At 41.3% G+C, this 23,390-nt stretch overlaps 2 protein-coding genes across 3 annotated transcripts; both read left to right on the forward strand.

Annotated features, from left to right (window-relative positions):
- The first annotated feature begins 6,117 nt into the window (after positions 1–6,117).
- LOC114547845 (syncytin-A-like) lies at positions 6,118–11,991 on the forward strand. Of its 2 annotated transcripts, XM_028567332.1 has the most exons (3): positions 6,118–6,195; positions 9,561–9,611; positions 10,746–11,991. In XM_028567332.1, exon 3 carries the CDS (start codon positions 10,765–10,767, stop codon positions 11,932–11,934), a length of 1,170 nt encoding a protein of 389 aa, XP_028423133.1. In that variant the 5' UTR covers positions 6,118–6,195; positions 9,561–9,611; positions 10,746–10,764; the 3' UTR covers positions 11,935–11,991. The 2 variants fall into 2 exon arrangements, with proteins under 2 accessions (XP_028423133.1, XP_028423141.1); XM_028567340.1 differs by lacking the exons at positions 6,118–6,195; positions 9,561–9,611 and adding an exon at positions 9,694–10,594.
- Positions 11,992–14,834: 2,843 nt separating this feature from the next.
- On the forward strand, positions 14,835–23,375 carry tmx2b (thioredoxin-related transmembrane protein 2b). Its single transcript, XM_028567352.1, has 8 exons — positions 14,835–15,181; positions 16,201–16,261; positions 18,117–18,230; positions 19,357–19,433; positions 19,543–19,649; positions 19,743–19,808; positions 19,942–20,071; positions 20,992–23,375. The coding sequence occupies exons 1-8, from the start codon at positions 14,993–14,995 to the stop codon at positions 21,169–21,171; spliced, it is 924 nt and encodes a 307-aa protein (XP_028423153.1). The 5' UTR covers positions 14,835–14,992; the 3' UTR covers positions 21,172–23,375.
- The last annotated feature ends 15 nt before the right edge of the window (positions 23,376–23,390 follow it).

Consider the following 23,390-nt stretch of genomic DNA (forward strand, 5'->3'; position numbering starts at 1 on the left):
GCTTCACGAGCCGCTACCTTAGTGGAAACAGCGCGGAGTCAAGCTAGCGAGAGTGATACAGAGGACTTCCTGTGCTTTCACAATAAAAGCTTTTCAAAAAACCGTCGATGTATGTAGTATGCATACTACACCGTATAAAGTTCAGATAGGTGTAGTTTATTCATTCATTTACTAGGCTACAGACTTCTATTAAAATATTATCTACATTACAAAAAATAGAAGCATGACCTTGTTGCTTACTCAAGAAGACCTTCTGATGCTGTTAAAGGTCCCATGAATGGTGCTCTGTGGATGCTTTTATATAGACCTTAGTGGTCCCCTAATACTGTATCTGAAGTCTCTTTTATATAGACCTTAGTGGTCCCCTAATACTGTATCTGAAGTCTCTTTTATATAGACCTTAGTGGTCCCCTAATACTGTATCTGAAGTCTCTTTTATATAGACCTTAGTGGTCCACTAATACTGTATCTGAAGTCTCTTTTATATAGACCTTAGAGGTCCACTAATACTATATCTGAAGTCTCTTTTATATAGACCTTAGTGGTCCCCTAATACTGTATCTGAAGTCTCTTTTATATAGACCTTAGTGGTCCCCTAATACTGTATCTGAAGTCTTTTATATAGACCTTAGTGGTCCCCTAATACTGTATCTGAAGTCTCTTTTATATAGACCTTAGTGGTCCACTAATACTGTATCTGAAGTCTCTTTTATATAGACCTTAGAGGTCCACTAATACTATATCTGAAGTCTCTTTTATATAGACCTTAGTGGTCCCCAAATACTGTATCTGAAGTCTCTTTTATATAGACCTTAGAGGTCCACTAATACTGTATCTGAAGTCTCTTTCCCAAAATTCAGCCTTGGTGCAGAATTACAGCCACTAGAGCCAGTCCCACAATGAGCTTTCTTTAGTATGTGCCATTTCTGTGTCTGAAACTATAGAGAGCCGAAGTCCCCTTCCGGTGGACCTCATGGGACCTTAAGTCAGAAAAAATATGAACGGTAGTGAACGGGGAGAGGCAAATAATTTTTTGATCCCGTTTGAATTGAGCCATGGATTACAAATATGATGTTTGTCAATTTAAAAGATAATTTTTCAACCGAAGAAAGTCTCAGTTAGCCGTAGGTTTGTCATAGTACCACTTAGTTTTGTGTGAAACCGCTCAGTGGACTACATCTCCCGTTTCACACAATCTACGTCACCTAGCTTGATGCTTGGTTTGCTCGCTAGCTAGCTAGCTTAGCTCTGTTCCACAACACATGTAACGTTATCTTAACTGCTGTGTTTTATCCAGACAAGTGTTTTCAGCAGAGAAGCAAAAGAACAAGCGAGATCCTCTGCTCATTTGAGTAACGTTACATCCCCGGTACGATACACGCAGACATCGTAGCTTCAGAGAGACGTCATCCATGAAGTGTGTAGTCTTTCTAATTACGTATTTTCACAGTCTTATACTTCAACAGTTTAACAATAAACGGAGACTTTTTTCAGTTGAAAAATAATGTTTTAAATTGACAAACATCATATTTGTAATCCATGGCGGAGAGAGGGAAGGGGTGGGAAGGTGGAGGGTGGGGGTGTGGCCTTGACCAACTGCCACTTTGCTTGTTTGAAAGCCATGATGTCTCTCTCTCATGGGTGAGCCAAATTCTCTGGGCGGGCAAAGCAGAGAAAGGGGAGGTAACCTTGCTCCTTATGACTTCATAAGGAGAAGATTCCTGATTGGTCCATCTGAGCTTTCATTTTCTCAAAGGCAGAGCAGGATACCCAGGGCTCGGTTTACACCTATCACCATTTCTAGCCACTGGGGGACAATAGGCAGGCTGGGGGAACTCATATTAATGTTAAAAAAACTCATAAAGTGAAATTTTCATGCCATGGGACCTTTAAAGGTTTCTCTTATAATATAAACACAGCATGAAAACATGTCTATATTTTGATGACCAATCCATAAACACACACAACTTTTGCCATATCTCATGATGGCTATTTGAATTTTCAATTAATATAAAACACTATGGACAGATATTGTAAAACATATAAGGAGTTTACTACTAAATTCAATTAGACAGACACGCTGTGCTGACTGGCTTTTCATGTTCCACAAGCTTGGTCTGAACTTAGCAATTTTAGGAATCTTAATCTAAACCTCCAAACTTCTAACTAACTGCTTTACATAGCCTGACTGTATTTTCTTTTACATTGTAATTATCCTAATTTATTTAACAAATTATTATTCCAAATCAGAAAGTTTTAGTAGCTTTTTATTGTTCTTATTCTTCTTATGATGTCTTCTTCTTTTCTGTGTTGTTTTTTTCTTCTTCTTGTTTTTATTTTTCCTTTTTTCACTTTAATCTGGAGAACAATTGGATGTTTTTCTCACAATATTAGAGCATTTTTCAGTCTGAGGGGAATGCAAGTTTGAAATAAGATGACATGATACAATTATAATAAAATAGAATAATACAGGCTTAACATAATGTATGTTTAAAAGTCAGGTTTATTGCGTTCATAACAGCGGAAAAGCCTACATAAGAAGCCTGCAACGCAACATTTCTGTTGTGTGACCGCTTTCCACACGGGCGTTTGCCGTGAAAAGATACAAGCAACGCGCAATTTTCTGTTCACAACGGTGCATGTTAAAATGTTAAAATCCTGGTGCCCGGGATCTACCGGACAGAATAGCAACGCAAATTTCGGTGCCTCATTACAGTGCCACCTAAATGTCTGCGCTGCTCTGTGATGCTCCGAAACAGACTTTAAAGGCAACAGAAGTATTGCTGCATGTCCCGCTAGTAAACACTATTAACACGTTACACTTGGCAGCAGGTAACGTTAGCCTACCGTTAGCTAGTAAACACTAATAACACGTTACACTTGGCAGCAGGTAACATTAGCCTACCGTTAGCTACAGTAGTCACTGGATTAAACAGGGTTAAAATGCTGACAGCTAAACGGTCTCAAGTGTGTCTGTATTTCACTGTAGAGGATTCCAACAGCAGGACATACAACAGTCTGCAGCTAAAGCTAAGAGCTAAAAGACACTAACTACTAAACTAGCACTTGGTCACTGCTGTTGTCAACCTCGTGGTGCATTCAAAGTTATTGTAAAATACCCTTTTCTCATCTGTTTTTGTCATTTAACAGCAATTTACTGGTGAAAAAATTATTATTATTATTAAAAGTTATTGTTATTACATTTTTAATAGTCATTTAAATTCCCCCCTTTTTTTGTGCTGATCCAAAAGTTGATCCGATCCGTGACTCAAAACCGTGATCCGAACCGTGAGCTTTGTGATCCGTTGCACCCCTATTTCAGAGGGATGGGAAATGATATTGCAACATTATTAAAATGTGTGGTATAGATACATAAGAAATGAATTGCTTCAAATATAGGCAGTTTAAAACATGACAACCGTATTGTCAATTTCGGAAACCAAAAGCTGATGATGAATGATGCCTGGTTGCCAAGCCCGGCAACCACTTTTAAAAGTGAGCGTTGAGCCCTGAAAAGTAAGTAAACCTACGTAGCCTGCTGTATGTACATCTGCAAACAGTTACCAGGAAACATGTCGTTCAACCCCAAAAATAGGCTAGCAGTGCCCTATAGTTCCTCATCGTTATTTAACTTTCATCCCTTTAGTGTTGAACTTGTATGTTTTTCTCTAACTGTGCCGAGTTTGACACATACAACTGCTGACAGGGCGGCTTCAGTCTTGCTTTGCCAGACCCTCCTCCACACGCTGCGTAAGAGGGTCTGGCTAGTCCACACAGCATTCTGGGATGGGAGAAAAACGTGCTCTGGTTAATAGGCATTTCTTTAAACCAATCACAATCGTCATGGGCGGCGATAAGCTCTGCACGGAGTCGCTGCAAAATAGCCTCAGGAAGGAACTTGTTTTGATGGAAAATGTGTACGTTCAAAAGTTGTTTTAGTCGTGCAAGAGAAAACTCAGATTGAACAGATAGCTACTGTAGCTGTCTCATGCTACGTTTACACGTGGCAGGCTATTTTCATAAACAGACATTTCAACATTTTTCAAAATAACCATGTACGTGGTATCAATTTCCCCTGCAGAGATCTAAGGTGCAGTTAACCATAGTCCTCATAAATCCTCCGGAGTTTAGAATTCCAACACGAAGACAGCGGAAGGAAATGGACATCGGCGAAAAGACATTTCCTGCAGCACCGGAGCAATCCCGGAAGTGGAACGTCATGTTTAGAGGATCTTTGGTATAGACAAGGGCAGCTCTGATTGAAGCATATGGGAAGGCGTTGAACCCTAACAGCTGATCCCAGAGCAGCTACTGAGTGGCGCACTGGCAATGACGCACATTTTGATTAAAATAAATAAATAAGTTAGTAGGCTAATTATATTTAAAGAATAATAATGAAGAAATACAATCAGATACAATCTACTGGTAATAATAACAACAATATGACATTCATATACATTCAAAATAGAATAAAGTAGTGGCCGGGTTGGTTCAGTGGGTAGAGCAGGCGCACATAAACATAGAGGTTTATGCCTCGACGCAGAGGTCCAGGGTTCAGATCCGACCTGTGACGATATCCTGCATGTCTTCCCCCTCTCTCCCCTTTCTCACCTAGCTGTCCTATCCATTAAAGGCGGAAAAAGCCCCAAAAAATATTAACAAAAAAAATAATAAATAGAATAAAGTAAAAAGAAAGAGATCATCTTCATCTGATCCCCTCCCATTCCTCTTCCTCCTCCTGCTCCATATGCTGACATGGTTTTCCTGTTCACACTGGAGGAAGTGATTAGGGAACTGTGCACGGGCCAGGCAGCACCACAACATCTGGAGCTAAGCTTTCCTTTAACCAATGGAACCGTGCTCCTGCACCATCAAATAATGCGTGTTCTCTTGTCATTTTAGCATACCAAACTATTTATATGTTTGATATATAGCACTGTAATATCAGTGGAAAATGGCATGATAACTATATACATATATCAAGTCCCCATACGGACCAAAGTATGGTGGTGGACTGGTAGCTGGAGAGGTGCCAGTTCACCTCCTGGGCAAGGCACCGAACCCCCAACTGCCCATGGAAAGGCAGCCCCCTCGCACCATTAGTGCATGTAGAAGAACTGAGCATGTGTGTGTAAGTCAGGCCTGTGTGTAATGTGTAAAATAATAACAGAGTGAAAACATTGTAATTTCCCTTAATAAATTATTATTATACAATTTTCTGAAAAAAAAGTTGTCATTGCTGTCTGATTTAAAGGCTGCGAGGATGACATCATGGTTTGTTTCATCTCGAAGAGCAATAAATCCCCATTTTTATTTTTAATAATGTTGATCATGCTGTGTAGATACACTTTGTGAACATAATACCTCCAAAGTGATGGATGAAAGAAACATCATACATCCTCTATAAAGAAAATTAAAACAAAAAGCTGCATAAAGCTGATCTTGCTAAAGCTACATGGTTTGAAGATATTGTAAGAAATAAAAATAATCAGTCAAGCTGGCTATGCTTTATGAGGATACAAATCATAGTTGAATTATAGTTGTGTGTTTAGTGGAAGAGCACTGTGACAGCTTAGTCATGCAAAATGAGAAAAGGATACTGTTGTACTGTTGTACAGCAGCACTGTATGACGGTGGTCAGAAAGCAACAAGAGTGCAGCAACAAAGTTAATATCAGTTTGATATCAGTTTGACCATGAGAATAAGTTACTCCTCAACCTGTGACAGGCAACAGCGGCGCATTGTTCTTTCTGACCATCAGCATAACTAAAGTCTTCCTAACAGCTGATGAAGAGGGCGTGTGCCAAAAGACTGGGACCAGTCTGTGCACCAACCAGGGGACGCTAAGTCTAAACCACGGTACTCCTCCAACTTTTGATAAACAAATCAAAATGCTCTTAGAGACTGATATATGAATTCATGTATATGCCAGAAAATTCAGTCTGATGAGAGAAGCCTGTGTGCCTGCTCAACTCGGACCCGTGTACACGTTTATGCTCTTATGATTTTACTTAAATAAATACTTGTTAAACTTTTAAATCCTCTCCTTGCCTACTTAGTGGATTTTGAAACACGACAAAGTGGTGACCCCGACGCGATCCACTAGGTGGCGCCAGAGGACTTTCCCCTGAATTGAGCAGACAGGACGGACTCCAGTTTTTCCTTCACTCAAAACAGCGCGCTGTCAAAAATAAGGTAAGCCTGTTAATATCTAACTTCTGCACATTGAGCATAACCAAATTTTTGAGTGAAGAAGAACAAGAGTGCCGTTGGTAAATTGAATGAAATCTTAAGAGTATAAAAGAAAACTAAACAGTAAAACGAAATTGCAAAATAAGAACTGTTAACAGAGTGAAAAGAAAGCCTGTAAAAAGCTCCTGGTCTACTGTGACCGGGGAGTTGGGCAATAAAAAATAAATCTAAATTAGCCTGTAAAAAGCTCCTGGTCCGCCGTGACCGGGGAGTTGGGCAACAAAAAATAAATCTAAATTAGCCTGTAAAAAGCTCCTGGTCCGCCGTGACCGGGGAGTTGGGCAACAAAAATTAAATCTAAATTAGACCTGTAAAAAGCTCTTGGTTCATTGAAATCGGAGAGTTGGGCAAAACTAAAATCAAAGAGGTAAACCTTCGAAGGTTCAATGGTCTGACGAGACCTATAAATTGGCTATAAGAGACTCGTAAAAAGCTTTTGATCTACAACTGGTCGGAAAGTTGAGTACATTGGGTGAAATAAAACCGTAAAAAGCTCTTGGTTAGAAAAATCGGAGAGTTGGTTTAATTTGACTTAATTAGAGGAATCACAGTCGGTTGGTTGGTAGATACTGTAAAAAGCCAATGGTTGGTTATTCAATCGGTTGGTTGGTAGATACTGTAAAAAGCCAATGATTGTGAATTCACCGTAAAAAGCTCTTGGTTAGAAAAATCGGAAAGTTGGTTTAATTTAACTTAATTAGAGGAATCTCAGTCGGTTGGTTGGTAGATACTGTAAAAAGCCAATGATTGTGAATTCAATGCAATGACAGAAAACGTTTTACATTTCGATACGGAGGCAGATTTTGAAGTATATTGTGAAGAGAATAAAATTACTAGAGCACTGTTTGATTTTGAGGTATACTGTGAAGAGGATAAAATTAATAAGGCACAACTTGAAGTAGAAACAATTACTAGTGAAGGTTCATTGTGTGAAGTGTCCGAACGGACAGGGGAGAATACTTTAGGAAAAGAGTGAAACAGTAACAGGTAGTGGTGACGAAGTGAGTTTAGAGCTAGACTCAGATTTTGAGAGCAACATACAGCAGGACAAGAGACAGACTGACGTTACAGAGTCAAATTGACACTTTGAAAAGCAGAGACAATTGTTCGTTGAAAATATATACGGTTTCTTATATATAGTGTGTTTCGGGTGCTGTTGGGAACTGTATCATGGCATAAAGAAGTGAAAGATTGTGCATACAGTGCTGAAATGGAGGAACTGAAAGCTTTTCTGTTGGTGAAACTGGGGAAGAAAGCACCGGGGGGGCAGCAGAAACAATGGGTTGAGACAGGGAAAAAGATACTCTGTAAGTGGGAAAAGGAAGGACTGTTGGCAGACATAGGGAGAGATGAGAGTGTATTGAGAACTTTGAATATCAGAGCAGAGAGTCAGGCACGAGTGGCAGACACAGAATGGAAAGAAAAAGGGAGTAGTAGGTGGGGGCCTGCATGGGGGCGTAAACAAAAGAAAGCCGTGGAGAAAGATGTCACAAGGGGGCTGACTGAACTGCTGGGTAAACTGAAAAGGAGAAATGAGAAGTTGGCAACATCTGGTGGCACAACTGAAGTAGTACCAGAAAAGACTAATAATAACCCAACCACAGCCACTGCCAGCATGTACCCTTCCCTGCCACAACCAACAGCACCTCCATCCTACGAGGCTATAACAGTGGTTCAAGCTCCTGTGGTGCCAGTAAAGAGAGGTGTACTGGAAGTGAATGGAGGAGTTCTGGATCTGGACATCCCCCAACACAACGACCTGGCAAATCTGGTGAAATGCACAGCCGACCTGACTGACACAGTTGACAAACTAGAAAATAAAATGCAAAACACCAGAGCATAAATGAGCCAGCTCAAGACGGAATCCATGGTTGGGACACAGTCACCATCAGGCCAAGGACCCCCAGGACCATCCACTGCATCACTCCAACTGCCACCATCACAATCAACGCCTCAACTCCTGCCCCAACCTCGGTCCCAAAGCACTCCTAGAGGGGGTCTGCAAGTGAGACCACCTCCTTTTGATCCATTTGTAAATGAGTATGCCCCCTCAGATAAAGTCTCCAAACACTCTGATTACACCTTCTCCAGCCACACCTCAGCGGTTAGCTTGAAGTAATCAGGAACTGATGTATCCTCTACTGACGATGAAGATGAAAAGCAGCACAGAATTACAAAACTCTTCACCAAAAGGGGTCCCCCACACGATGGAGCCATGCAGAAACTGCAGCTGCAAGGTGTGTTTGAAGGAGAAGCGAAGGTCATGGATGAAGCAAGAAGAGAATATGACCTTAGAGACAGACCCAAAAAAGGGGGGACCGGAGCTTTCCCTATTATGGAACACCCCTCAACCAGCTTTGGAGTGTATGTGCCATTTAAACACAGAGATCTGGAGGGGTTACTGGATGACCTCCCGTCAATCACCCAGGGAGCTGGACCATGTTGGCATCTTGATGTTTCTGTCAAGAACGGACATGTTCATGCCGCTCTTTTCCAGAAAAAAGGGGGTGACAGGTTAGTGCTAACCTACCACAGCTCAAAATTGGACACTATTGAACAAGGACAAACATCAGAACAATGCATTCACGTTCAGTACTGAACGAAAACTGAAAATACAGAAGGAGCTGAGACAACCCCACATCACTTTTGTAACCTCAGCCATCAATTTGGCAGACAGAATGGGACACGTAAAACCCCACAGCTGTGAAGAAGTGGCAGCACAAGAACTGAAACTCAGGCCAGACCTGAAAAACGAACCTCTGCCAGAAAAAGGTATCTACCATTAAAGGTATCTCCTTGTAATGGTAGACAGATTCACAAAATGGGTTGAAGCGATACCAAGTAAAGATGAAACAGCACAGACAGTTGTAAAATGGCTGAAAAATGAACTAGTACCCAGATATGGCGTACCACGCACAATAAGATCAGACAATGGATCTCATTTTGCTAACAAACATCTACAGAAAGTAGAAGAGGCATTAGGGATCATACACAGATATGGGTCAGTTTATCATCCACAATCACAGGGATTAGTGGAGAGGGCCAACCAGACACTGAAAAGAAAAATCGCTAAAGCATGTGAAGGTACAAAACTAACATGGGTAGAAGCACTGCCATTAGCTCTTATGTCCATGCGCAGTTCCCCAGGATCTGACACACACTTATCTCCTCATGAGTTACTGACTGGAAGAAAAATGCCAGGCCCACCCAGGGATGGAGGTCATATGCCATCCTTGGATGTGTGTAAACAAGAATATGATGACTACATGAAGGCATTGACCAGTCTTACTTCAGTTTTATCTGAACAGGTCGCCAGAGCACAGACCCCGGGAGAAGAGGAGCCCCGGAGCAGTGTCAAGGTAGGTGACTGGGTGCGAGTGAAAGTCCACAAGAGAAAGTGGGCCGAGCCCAGGTGGCTTGGACCGTACGAAGTGAAGGAGGTTACCTCACACTCTGTGCAAGTAAAAGGCCGGGCAGGAGCTGCTTGGCACCACCTGACACATTGTGCCCCAGCACCTACACCTTCCCGTGATTTGAGGGAAGTTAGAGCTGATTTGATCAACAATGCCGCTCCCGTTCAAACTTAGGCAATCAGGCCAAGGGAGCAAACCCAGACAAAAATACTACTATGGATGCACATGGAAGGTCTGGGTAGGTATGCTAATATCTACAGCCATACTCGTTATGTTGTTATTTTGGTTCATAGATACCAAATATGACAGAGGAAGAAGGGAGGTTCAGGTGACTAGAACAAAGGGACAGATCACATTGTCATTTATTAGGGGACAAACAAGCACAGCCCTATTAGACCTATGCGACATAGTGCCATGCACCACCAAAAACAGAAGAGAGGAAGTCATATACATATGCGTCACGACCAACTCAGACAAGTGGTGTAGCAGTTGGAAGTGTGCCATAGCTAACACAGGCTCAGATTGGGGAAATGTGGGATGTGAACCATATGATACAGTGTACCTTACGATAACACATAGGGACCTGAAATCCAGACTGAGTGTAGGTAGAAAGCAGGAAGGACGATGCCAGTAACAGAAATGTAATCCTATATATGTGACGTTGAAGGATCCAAAACCAGAGGATGCAGGGACTTTTGTTATGGGATTGTATGCTGAAGGGAAAGATCCATTAGGACAGTTCATCATTCGAGTCACAGACCCATGGAGTAATAGTACACCGTCCACATCCATTACTGCCCAGGTTGACGCAATGAACACAGGTATGGGTGTCCTGAAAGACTCTAAAGGGCCATTAGTAAAATATTTGAACCTAGAGGACTTTACCATTGAGGAAAGGTTGGAGATGGAAACTGGTTTCACACCCTCAGGTAACACGTGGCTCAAAATGATGAAATATACTGCTAGAACGCATAAAATGTCTGACTGTGTTATCTGTGCTAAAGCAAGACCTCATTTGGGGACAGTACCATTCCCACTCTCACCTGTGGATGACCATATTGGTTATAATTGTATGTTAAGTCTTTACAGTGATGTGACCATGGAAAGTGATGTCTGCAGGACCCTGTCTCTCCTGTATCCCAGAGTGCGTGCAATACAACCGCCTCCAGGAGTGGTCGCCTACCCTGGTAACTATACTTGCATCACACAACCCAACAGCTCTACCATGAATGTGGGACACCTACCTAAGAAGTTTTGTATGTACACCTACAACACATCTTCGTTCGTTCCCAATGTCACACAGTCGATGTTTAACAATCAGAGTAAGGGACTCGCTGATGTCTGGTGGATGTGTGGGACACAGCCCCGCCTTAGACCATCCTTACCTGCTAAATGGGGGGGAACTTGCGCCTTAGTGTCCCTATTATTGCCGATTACCATGCTCCCTATTAGCGCAGGGAAGCTAGAGGAGACAGTACAGTCTACCTACCACAAACATTCCTTGAAGAGGGCTAAAAGAGACACTGACTTGGGTTTTGGTACATGGGGAGATCCAAGCACCCCGTTCGGGTCTATAGATAGTAGGGTGTATATAGATGCAATTGGAATACCAAGGGGTGTACCAGAGGAGTTCAAAGCTCAGAATCAGATAGCAAAGGGTTTTGAGTCTATACTGCCCTGGATAACTACAAACAAGAATGTGGACTGGATAAATTATATATACTACAACCAGCAGAGGTTTTTGAACCGGACTAGGGATGGCCTGAGGGGTGTGTCCGAACAATTAGCCGCCTCCTCACTCATGGCATTTCAGAACCGTATGGCACTGGACATGTTGTTGGCAGAAAAAGGGGGTGTGTGCCACATGTTTGGAGATGCTTGTTTTACATTTATTCCCAATAATACTGCCCCGGATGGTAGCATCACTAGAGCCTTGGAGGGGTTGACCTCTCTAGCCAATGAATTAGCAGAGAACTCGGGTGTGGCTAAAAACCTCATCACCAGTTGGCTGGAGGACGTTTTTGGCAAATACAAAGCAATTGTGCTCTCCATGCTTATGTCCGTGGCAGTGTTTGTGGGCATATTGGTGTGTTGTGGATGCTGTTGCATCCCTTGTTGTCGCACTCTGGTGAACAGATGGATTGATGTGGCTCTGACCAAAAAAGATCCCCAGAAAGATGCTCCTCCAGCCTACTCCATGCCCCTGTTGGGGATGGAGGATGGTGATGAGACTGATTCGGACAATGAAGGAAGTGAATCACCAATGTAATGCTATGCTATATTAATCTTGCTTCTTCTTCCCCTAGTGCGGACAATTATTTACCAGTTTGAGGGCCGTATAATCCTAAGCTTAGTAGTATTCACACCTGAGGTGTGAAAAGGGGAATCTGTAAGAAATAAAAATAATCAGTCATACCTCCGAAGTGATGGATGAAAGAAACATCATACATCCTCTATAAAGAAAATAAAAACAAAAAGCTGCATAAAGCTGATCTTGATAAAGCTACATGGTTTGAAGATATATAGAACTTTTTTTATGCCAACCATTTTTATATATATATATATATATATATATATATATATATATATATATATATATTATATATATACACAAACATAGTTGACAAGTATTGGATATTGTTAATATGTTTTGTACATTGATAAGTATTGTATAGTTATTATAATATAAGATAGAATTTATACATTACCTTTGTTGCTTGCTAAACAATGAAATTTCCTGCTGGATTAATAAAGTATCTATCTATCTATCTATCTATCTATCTATCTATCTATCTATCAACCTAAGCTTAGATACAAAAAAAAAATCAGTTAACGTACAAAGTATTCACAAATGCTGTTTAAATGATTTAGTCCTTATCTGTGGGTCTGTGTCAATTCATTACATTATAATACAATTGGAAAAAAAAGTCTTTATGAGCAAATTTATCAACAAAAACCTTTTTGGGAAATCCACAAATATAGGTGATATAAATCCAAAATGAACCCAATATCCTGAGGAATCACACAGGATTCCTACTACCTCCTTGTGTTGCGTTCAAGTAAGGCGGGAAATAGGGATAAGAAATGAGAAGAATTCTCACATTCCCATTTGGAGTCATCTACACATCGAGGTTTTCACTTGGTTTACACATTATTGTAGGAAACACTCCATTTCAACTTGGGAGTCAGATCATCTGATCAGAATTGGTTAAATACATTCACTACAGTTGAAGTGAATGGTATTTTCTTACACACACCTCATATTGTAGCCCTTGTCTGTGAAGACACCATCTGTGCTTCTTTTTCCAAAAAAAGAGGCTTATATATACAGTATATATTCTTTTTTAAACTTTTTTTTTAAGTTATAGTGTGTAGTTTCTGACGCCCTCATGGAATCCACAGTACTGACAATGACACTGCCGGCGCACCCACATGATACAAGCCTTTGGTGATAGCGCACCACCCCCACCCATCCTCCACGCAGCGTTTATCAAATCAAGGAGGACACAGAGGATTAAAAAAAACATAGACTCTTCGGAAGACGTAATTATTTTGGAATTTTTATGTCCTCTTCGTCTCCGAAGATGAACGATGCTGTTGTTCTTCCTCAGCGGTGACGTAAAAAGCATCACTCAAGCTTCTGCGCGCGAATGTCGCCAGACCACACCATTTTGTAAACATAGTCATACTGAGAAATACATTTACTTAGCTTTATATCAACTTATTTGGCAATGGCTTGAATGTATTGGACGTTCATTGATATAAAATAGTCGCGCATCACAGCTTTAAAGTCAAATTTATGAAAAACAAAGTCAACCCTGTGACATACCACATTTCACTTTGTACATCAGCATCTTGACTTATCATGACAATTCAATTTTTTTGACTTACAGTAGGAGACATTTTAAGTTAAAATTGTGAGGTTAATTATGACATTATACATCATTTTTGATTTAGTATACATTTAAAATGTCAAAATTTCTGCCTTTCCACAAGTAGGCCTACTTCTATTTTCTGTCGTCTTTCTTCTTACAGTTTACTTTTTGTTTTCCTGGCTGGTCTGATGCCTCTATCAGCAGGACATCACGTCTGTACACAAAAGCTGTTTGTGCTGTTGTTTTTCTCAGGAGGATAAAGTCTCAGAAATGGGCTCCCATACTTTCCTTATGGGTGCAGACTGACAGCTGAACTAACAGCTTAGAAAGTTCACTCCGTGTAACGGCTAAAAGCAGGAGCTGATGCAAGTCCTCCGTAGTTTGGTGTCCTGCACTGCCTGGTTGGAGGATGGAGGGTCTGTGCAGCCTGTCTTCCATTCATTCAATCCATCCCATTCACCCTGGTTTCTTTCTGTTCATATAGTTTTAAATGACACATTTTACACAGCTGCTTACAAACATACGTACGTATTGCCCAAAAGACATTTCTCCAAATTGAAGTAGTTAAAAAAATAACATAAAGAATAATAAATTAAAAACATTTTGATAAATCCTTCAAAGAATATTGACTTATTGCTCAATTTCCCTTTATATGAAACTGTATGTCAGTATAACACTATAGAGAGGTGCCATATACAGAGAGGTTTTTCTCTAATAGCTACACTCGTTGATATGAATGGGGGTACAGAAAATTAGAAACACCTGTCAGTATAATGCATTGCAGTTCAACAGCACTGCCAACCATAGACATAATATAGAACTACCTCCTCTAAAAGTATCATATTTGAATCTATCAATTCATTGCAGGACTGTCTGTTACGTTAAATCACACTGAACCAATCATCAGTGACCTGTTCTCTGTCCTGACCAATCAGCGCCTGCTATAACACATTCGTCCTGATTGACCTCCACAGTCCTCACCCTTCCGCCCCTTTAAATCAAGATTTTTGTAGAATTTCGCCGACATCAAACTACAAAGCCAAAACAAGTTACCAAAAGTTAACCACAGTTATACAGGAAGTTACGTCTTCCACCTACATATTAAAAGCAAATTGATGTTAAGCTGGGTGAGAAAACGCGCATGTGGGTGTTAAGAAAATAACTAAATAATGTATTAAATATAAACCGCAATGTTATATTTACCTAAAATAAACTTTATCATAAAATAAAATGCGTTTAAATGTCACACGGTGCATAGCATGTAATAATAAATCGTTTTATTTTGTAATATTTAGCTAAGCCGGAAGTTGTGTTTCCGGCTACTGTTACTGGTAACGTTACGCCAAGACAGCTAGTGTCGAGCCATTCATCTAACTGCTTCATCACTGGCTGCCTCTGTCTTTTCGGGGTCCATTACCAGTTTTAGTTGTAGTGCGACAGTTAAATAGAAAAATGGCTCTGCTAACGCCATTATTTGCTTTCCTGTACCACCTGCCGCAGGTGTACAAGTGGCTGCTGAAGCCCTACTATGTAGCCTCTCTCTTCATGTCTATTGCCTTTCTAGCTATCCGCAAGACCCCTGGCATCTGCGACCATCTGGCTACACAGCGAGAGGACGGCAACTCCTGCGACTTCGACTGGGTCCGTAGAAAATACTAGAGTCACAAATTAATTTTTTAATAATCGGTATCGACTAGCTAGCTAGCTAGTCAGTGGACACAGTTAGTGGATCGTTGGACAGGCTGACAGCAAGGGCTAGCGTTATAGCGAGCTAGCTAGCTAGCTAGCTGGTAGCTGACATTAACGTTAGCTGTTCTTGGCTATAGGGCGATAATGACAGGCCAAACTAACGTTACGATGGAAATTCATATTCACATTGTGTTTTGCTTATTGGCAAACATGGCTAACGTTACTCAAGTCACAAAACGTAACGGTAATTCATAACTCACTATAATTAGTGAAGGTTACACTACTGGTCGAAAGTTTGGGGTCACTTAAATGTCCATTCCACTCCATTACAGACAGAATACCAGCTGATCTGTTTTTTTTTTTTTTTTAACCAGGGCAGCAGTTTTCAGATTACATTATGTGCTTACAGAATTGCAAAAGGGTTCTCCAATGTATTCTCAGTTAGCCTTTTAAAATGATATCAGATTAGTAAACAGAATGTGCCTTTGGAATATTAGATGAATGGTTGCTGATAATGGGCAATGTAGATATTGCATTAAAGATCAGCCACTTCTTTCTACAACAGTCAACCCTTTTGCAATTATAAACACATATTGTAATCTGAAAACTGCTGCCCTGGTTAAAAAAACAACACAACTGATCTCCGCTGGTATTTTGTCTGGAATGGAGCAGAATGGAAATTTTTAAGTGACCCCAAACTTTTGACCGGTAATAGAAAAATACAGGAATAACTAGTTAGGTTACTTGTTACTCCATTGGGTACTGGTTTAGCTCATGGATGTATAATAAGAACGGTTAAGAGGATGCAGGAGAGTAGAGCCAAGTTTTTTTCTTATTAAAACATAATTCAAGCGTGTATTGAATGTTGCAGAATTTCACAGTGGATCCTTACTAAACTATTAAAAGCAAAATGTCTTAAAACAAGACTGAGTGACAACAAGTCAATGAGCTGACCATGTTTGTGTTCACAGAGGGAGGTAGAGATCCTCATGTTCCTCAGCGCCATCGTCATGATGAAGAACAGACGAGCAAGTGAGTAATTGTCTTCTTTTCTATTTTGTTCAGAATTCATTTTTTCCTGAGCAGCAGTATGATACATCAGGTTATAATCTGATGCAGGGATGATGAAGAACCAGTTACAGGAAGTGTATGATACAAGTGGGAGTAATATAGAAAGTTAACACCCACCAATGGTTGTTTTGAGGTGCTGATCACTGGAGGTAGACTTGAAAATAAAATAAATCCATAAGTATGCATATCTGTATTTATTCCAACGACGCTTTGGCCCTCAGGCCTTCTTCAAATCAACAGTGGCGCCAAAATATGGAGCCAGAGTGCGACACTTTTTACAACTTAAGAGTAAACTAATACACTGGGCCAAACATTGCATTACATGTCATTTAGCTGACGCTTTTATCAAAAGTGACTTACAATTGCTATATATGTCAGAGGTCAGAGGTCACACGCCTCTGGAGCAACAGGGGTTAAGTGTCTTTCTCAGGGACACGTTGGTTGATGTATCGCAGTGGGATTTGAACCCAGATATCTCACACCAAAGGCATCTGTCATATCAACTGCTCCATCACCACCGCCCAGGATTCATTTTAATGTCAGATATCTGTCTTTCATGACATCCTCCACTGTGACAGACATCATCCCCCAAAACCGACACTGGTTGAATCTTAAGCCGTTTTCACATATGAACTCCGGACTATGTCTGAGGAATTAGTTCCTAACATAGTCAGGAGTTTCCCTTTCACACATGTAGCACACAACAGAAGATTGTTTGTATCAGATGTGTTCTCACTCACTGGAATCACTCCGTTTGATGTAGACGAGGGCTGGCGCAGGGTACAGCATGCAGCAGACAGGACATGGCGTGCATTACCCTGCGTCACGGAGTAGCTCATAATTTGGTCATAAACTAACTTAAATTTGTCTGCCGATTTTGGTGTTGGCCCTTATCAACAGAAGTTCCCAAATCTCATCGTCTCTCCAGTTAGACATTTTCATTGTGGTCTTCATCAATCAATCAATTTTATTTGTCACAATCAAATTGTACAAATTACAGTTCCAGTGAAATGTGATCCCATCAGCTTCTTCAAATTGTGCATGATTTGTCATAAAGCAGAATGTGGCTGTCAGATTGGCACACAGGAAAGAGAGTCACCGCAGGTTGAATGGCAGTATCGGTGAAAGGACACCAGACAGCTCCAGACATCCCGCTGGAAACAGACGCAGGCACCGAGGCCACCTCGCTCACTGTCCGATGCCTGTGCCCCCTCTGATGTAGAGATGGGAATGGACACGCAGATGGTCCAACCCATCCACGCATACGGGGCTGAAGCCGTAGGTCGTATCTGATAGCTATTGTCCAGCAATCGTCCTCTCTGTGGCCACTCTGATGAACACAGTTAAAAACCTTGAAAACTTTGACTGGCCAGGCTAGCAGAGTCAGCAGGAGACTGGCAAGTTGTTTCCTGATCCTGATGAGGGACTCGTAGCCACGTGCAATCACTGTCCAACGTCAACCATATAAAGGACTAGTTACTTATATTTGTAAAATAGACAATTCAGCACAAATTTTGCAGAGCTGACACCTTCTAGAATATAAAATGCAATTATATTTATAATATAAATATGAATTGTTCATGTAAATCAACCTCCTCCTTCACCCTCAGATATTTTTCTTCCAGTTTTGCGCAAGCAGCATGACATTTGCATTCTCACCTACAGCTCTGCCGGGCAATGTCGAGATAAGTTCAGGTTTGCAGCGAATGTGTGAAAGCGGCTTTAGAAACGGCACTGCTCATGATTTTAAATGCAAAAATGTTATGGATTTTGGACACAACCATGGAACATGTCTCTGTGTATCTGTTCATATCAGTAACGGTGGAGCAGCATTTGGGCAACATCATCTTGTTCAGCAAAGTGGCCAATGTCATCCTGTTCTTCAGACTGGACATCAGGATGGGACTGCTGTACCTGACACTCTGCATAGGTCAGTCAAACCTTTACATACACACACACACACACACACACACACACACACACACACACACACACACACACACACACACACACACACACACACACACACACACACACACACACACAGGTTTGTGGCACTATCTTTGTGGGGACCCGTCATTGACATAATGCATTCCCTAGCCCCTTACCCTAACCTTAACCATCACAACTAAATGCCTAACCTTAACCCTTACCCTCACCCTAACCATAACCTAATTCTAACCCTAATCCTAAAACCAAGTCTTAACCCTCAAACAGCCTGATATATCTTCTTCCTCTGTGCCAAATCCATTGTTGTTAAAACCCGTCAATGAGCCACTCTGTTGCACTGGGTGATCTGCTCCTTCATCACCATGAACACACACTAGAGTTTTTTTTGACCCAGTCCCACATACACCATCCTGCTGCCACAAATACTCACTAGAGCAGTATTCCTCAAAGAATGGCCGACCAAGCATTTGGTAAACTATTAGCCTGGGAAAACCCTGACGAACTTCCGGCAAATTTTGAGATTTGCTCTGCAAGTCCGTCTGGCCGAGAGCCCATGCAAGCTCATTTCCAATTTTTTCCAAATCGAGGCACCAATCACAACCGTTGAGGCGGGCTTTACACAGCGCCGAGCAGGTTTTTGTTTACATTCAACATGACCGAGGCGCAGCAACCCGTTGATGCCGCTGTTGCTTCTACGTCACTCGGATCGTTGGTCTGATTGGTTGAGGGACTATCCATTTGCGCCCAGAGGCATTTGAGCGGCGTCCGTTGGCGCTTTGGAAATGGGCTGTGAATGAACCTTCCCCAGACCCCCTCTCAATTACAACTGAGAAGGGTCTGGTGTCAACCAATTCAAAACAGGGTTTCTCAAACTGTATTCCAAAGCCTAACAGTAAGGAGCATGTGCTATTTTAAATATTATCATCAGGTGCCAGCGTGAAAATATTTTTTTTTCTACAAATTAATTGCAAAATAGCACATTTACCAGTTTTGTGTGGGTTCAAGCTGTTAGATAAGGTCGTGGCTGTGAATGGTGTTTGGGGAGTTGATGGTCCGTCAATTAATTTATCAGTGAATTTACGAAATATAATGCCATCTTCTTTCAGTGTTTCTGATGATCTGCAAGCCTCCTCTTTACATGGGACCAGAGTACATCAAATACTTCAGCGACAAAACCATTGATGTGAGTACAAATGGAATTTGTAGTAGCAATTTTGTTCATTACCAAGAGCAAGGATCTGTACAATTTTTTATTTTTTAATCATAAATCAAAATTGTGTGCGTCTGTCCAGGATGAGCTGGACAAAGACAGTCGTGTGACGTGGATTGTTGAATTTTTCGCCAACTGGTCTCCAGAGTGCCAGTCCTTTGCTTCCGTCTATGCTGATCTTTCTCTCAAGTAAGACTTCATCCGCCCATACAGTAAAAGTATAAGTACAGTCAGTGACATTAATGAGTAACTTGGGTCACTTTTTGCTTCTTGTGTTTTCAGGTATAACTGTTCTGGTCTCAAGTTTGGCAAAGTGGACATCGGACGTTATGGAGAAGTTTCCAAAAAGTAAGAAGGATTTCTCTTTTGTTTTTTTATTCTTTTTTGTCTTTAAGAAGTTTGGGTCATAGATTGATGAGCCTATATGTTGTCAGAGAGGACAGACCAGACGTGAACATTTCATATGGATTTAATCCCGTAGGTACAAGGTGTCTACATCTCCGCTGTCCAAGCAGCTTCCGTCCTTGGTGTTGTTTCAGGGAGGGAAGGAGGTGATGCGGCGCCCCCAGGTGGACAAGAAGGGTAGAGCTGTATCCTGGAGCTTCACTGAGGTCAGACTGCACTTCACATTTGTGACTGTTAATCAGAAAATACAAGTTGTGTGTAGGGTTGGGTATCGTTTTTTTTTTTTTTTTTAGATAATCTACTGGTGCTAAAACGATTTTGGAAATTCGGCCGGATGTCCCTCTTTCCGGCTGGATGTCCATTACCTTCGGCTTTCTTTGTGTGGTAATTCTAACCTCCGGTGGATTTGTGAGGACTAAGGTTAACTGCTCCTCAGATCTCTGCAGGGTAAATCCAGACAGCTAGCTAGACTATCTGTCCAATCTGAGTTTTCTGTTGCACGACTAAAACTACTTTTGAACGTACACAAGTTCCTTTCCGAGGCTTTTTTGCAGCGCCACCGTGGCTCCAGATGATTGTGATTTGTTTAATGACATTTCTATAAACAAGAGCACATTTTTCTCCCATCTCAGAATGCTGTGTGGACTAGCCAGACCACTCTGACTCCGGCAGTGGCCATAGTGTCTAGCAAAGTGCAGCTAGACTACTGTGTGTCTTTAGCTGCAGGTTGTTGTTGGAACCCTTTCTAGTGAAATACAGCCACATGTTAGACTGACACGTAACGTCCGTTTCGGAGCACCAGAGGCTACTTAAATGCGTGGGCATTTAAGTAGCACCGAAAAGCCTGATCATTTCAGTCTAGTAGATACAGTACTGTTGGTACGATGCTCAACCCTGACATGTCTAGTCATTAACATGTACAACACTGTATATTTTCAAAAATGGCAAACCTCAATTTACTCATTCCAACTACCGGTATGCTGTTGTGCTGTGGACATTGTTAACACCTCAATATCTTGTTTTTTCAGAAAGTTGCCCCCAAAACTAAACTTAACAGTTTTAGACATTTTTAGCATTTAAACTGTAAACTGGTATCAGTAATTGCCGCCGTCTCTTCCCCTCCAAGGAGAACATCATCCGAGAGTTCAACCTGAACGAACTCTACCAGAAATCCAAGAAGCTCAACAAGACCAAAGAAGACAAGGTCAGCGAATCCCAGTTCCCACCTGTCCCCGAGGAGGACGAGCCTGAGCAGCACGGAGCCCACGCAGAGGTGGCGGACTCTGAATCCAAGAAGGACAAATAAGACGGCTCGTTTCACTCAGCTTCCAACCCTGGATGAAATGTGTGGGTCCAGGTCAGCTCCTCCTCCTCCTCCGCCTGCTCTCTCATCTTCAAAGTGAATCAGAACAGGGCTGGCGTCGCTGCGGATCATCATGAGATTTTAAAATCGCCACAGTACTTCTGCCTCCATTCAGCACCATTTAACCCTAACCCCAGTTAAACCCAAGAATTCAACACCGGTGCATCTACAGTGACCTCAGTCTGTTTTCCCTCTATGAAAGAGCAAAGAGAACAAGTGTATGCTTTTAGCAGAGGAGCAAACTGGGACACAGTAAAGCAGCTTTTTTTTTGGGTGGGGGTGGGGGGTTGTAATGCTCAAACCTGGCCCAGTATAATGCTGCAAGGCCTGGAAATGTGCTGTGCAGACCTGCCACGTGCACTGGGTTACGAAGTCTACACCACACATTTCTGATGGTTAAAGCTGTGAAGTCTGAGTGGCTGCTAATTTAGGATGTTCTTAATAATTAACAGTAAGGGATCAGTGAATGTGATGCTTTTTTTTTTTTTTTTTAATGCAACTAATTGAATTAGATAAACGTAGATTTTTTTTAAATCAGAATAAGTGTATATTTATGTAAACTAAGTTATAACTCAGTGGTACACACAAAGTCGTTAAACTGTTTTTTGGTTTGTAATGAGATCTACATCATAACCTCATGACTAATAGTTCATACTACAGCTTCCCTATTTCATCCCTAACAGACCAAACTACACTCCGTCATTCCATCCATTTCATGTTAATGTATTGTTGTGGATTCCAACTCCCTTTTAGTTTGTTGTTTGTTTGGTATGCAGTGTATGTGCCTCTCCGAGAGACCAACAGTCATTAATGCCGTGGCTAACTTGTGAGACATTTTCTGGTTTGAAAAAAAAAACCCTTTTCAGGTTTTCTACCAAATGGGTTGCACTTTTATCTTTCACTATTTCTACGTTGCCGACAAGTAAACCAGTATTGTTGTTTTTAGAAGCAAGCAGTGCTCAAGCCTTGGCGTCCACTGGCACTCACTGTTTTATAGCTTCTCAACCCCCCAGTTGCAGATTGTTATTAATCGGATGTCATGACCTCAGACTGCATGTTGAACGACAACTGATCTGCCAAATATTTGGCACGATAGTAAAATTAGTAAGGGGTGGCGAATCAAAATGTGTCTTGCTCGTTATTTTCACAGTTTTAGATAGAAATATTATAAATGATTTGATCTCCCGTAGCTGCATTCACTAATGGCAACGTCTACTGTAACTTTAGACCCAGGAGGTTTCCTACGAAGCAATCCTAAAACAGTTGACATGATATATTAGGATTGCTTTATAATGTTGCACAGACATGCGTTGTCTTCAGAGGATGAATCCTACTGACTCTTCATCGAGGGCCATCCTCGGGTCAAAATTAAAATGAGTCTTTGGTTTATGACCAAATACCTGCAGAACTGATGCCATTCAGTTCAGCCTCGGCTGTACTCTGTGTTTACTGCTAATCAGCTAATGTTAACACGCTAAACTGTGATGGTAACCATGGTAGACATTATAGCTGCTAAACATCAGCACGTTGCATGATACATGCTGAAGTTAGCGTTTAGTACAGCCAGAGCTTGTCTGGGGATGTGTGAATGCTGGCAGCGGCACAGTTCCATCATTAGACTGTAGCATGATACTGGTACGTGTGATGGTGTATGTGTTGATCCAGAGCTGATTTGACTATTTTTATTTTTTCATTCACATTCTGAAGTCATGCTATCAGATGATGTCTAACCATACACTCATGCACTGCACATTGTTGGGCTGAATACTGGACACATCTTCTATTCTACAAACGTGGTCAGCATCGCATTCAAACCTCCACTTTTTGAGGCATTTCATTTAATTTTCCTGCTTTCTTGCTAACTTTCCTAATAATGATTTTGAGCTTTTTTTTCCACACATACACTGTAAAAAAAATTAGCTTTTTGAGTTTATTCTTAATCATTATTTTATTACTAAAACTGTTCTGTATTGTACGCTTCTTGTGAAATTGATTTGACCTTTTAGTTATGTTGCATTTTTATGAGCTGCATTCCAAGGCTTATGTATATTGGCTCCTGTTCATGGATGGAGACGTCTGCTGAAAAGACCTCAGAAGTCGGGCCTGTTTTCTTATTCATGCAATAAAACGATGTGCACGTGAAGCATTTCAATGCTGCCTTC

The sequence above is a fragment of the Perca flavescens genome, chromosome 2 (assembly GCF_004354835.1).
Source record: "Perca flavescens isolate YP-PL-M2 chromosome 2, PFLA_1.0, whole genome shotgun sequence".
NCBI classification, from domain to species: domain Eukaryota; kingdom Metazoa; phylum Chordata; class Actinopteri; order Perciformes; family Percidae; genus Perca; species Perca flavescens.

Bases quoted from the DNA above. Each gene is read 5' to 3' on its own strand.
- LOC114547845 (XM_028567332.1), top strand. From the start codon at position 10,765: ATGGAAAGTGATGTCTGCAGGACCCTGTCTCTCCTGTATCCCAGAGTG.
- tmx2b (XM_028567352.1), top strand. From the start codon at position 14,993: ATGGCTCTGCTAACGCCATTATTTGCTTTCCTGTACCACCTGCCGCAG. The intron at 19,434-19,542 runs GTGAGTACAAAT...GCGTCTGTCCAG, and splicing joins TCAGCGACAAAACCATTGAT to GATGAGCTGGACAAAGACAG. The intron at 19,650-19,742 runs GTAAGACTTCAT...TTGTGTTTTCAG, and splicing joins TATGCTGATCTTTCTCTCAA to GTATAACTGTTCTGGTCTCA.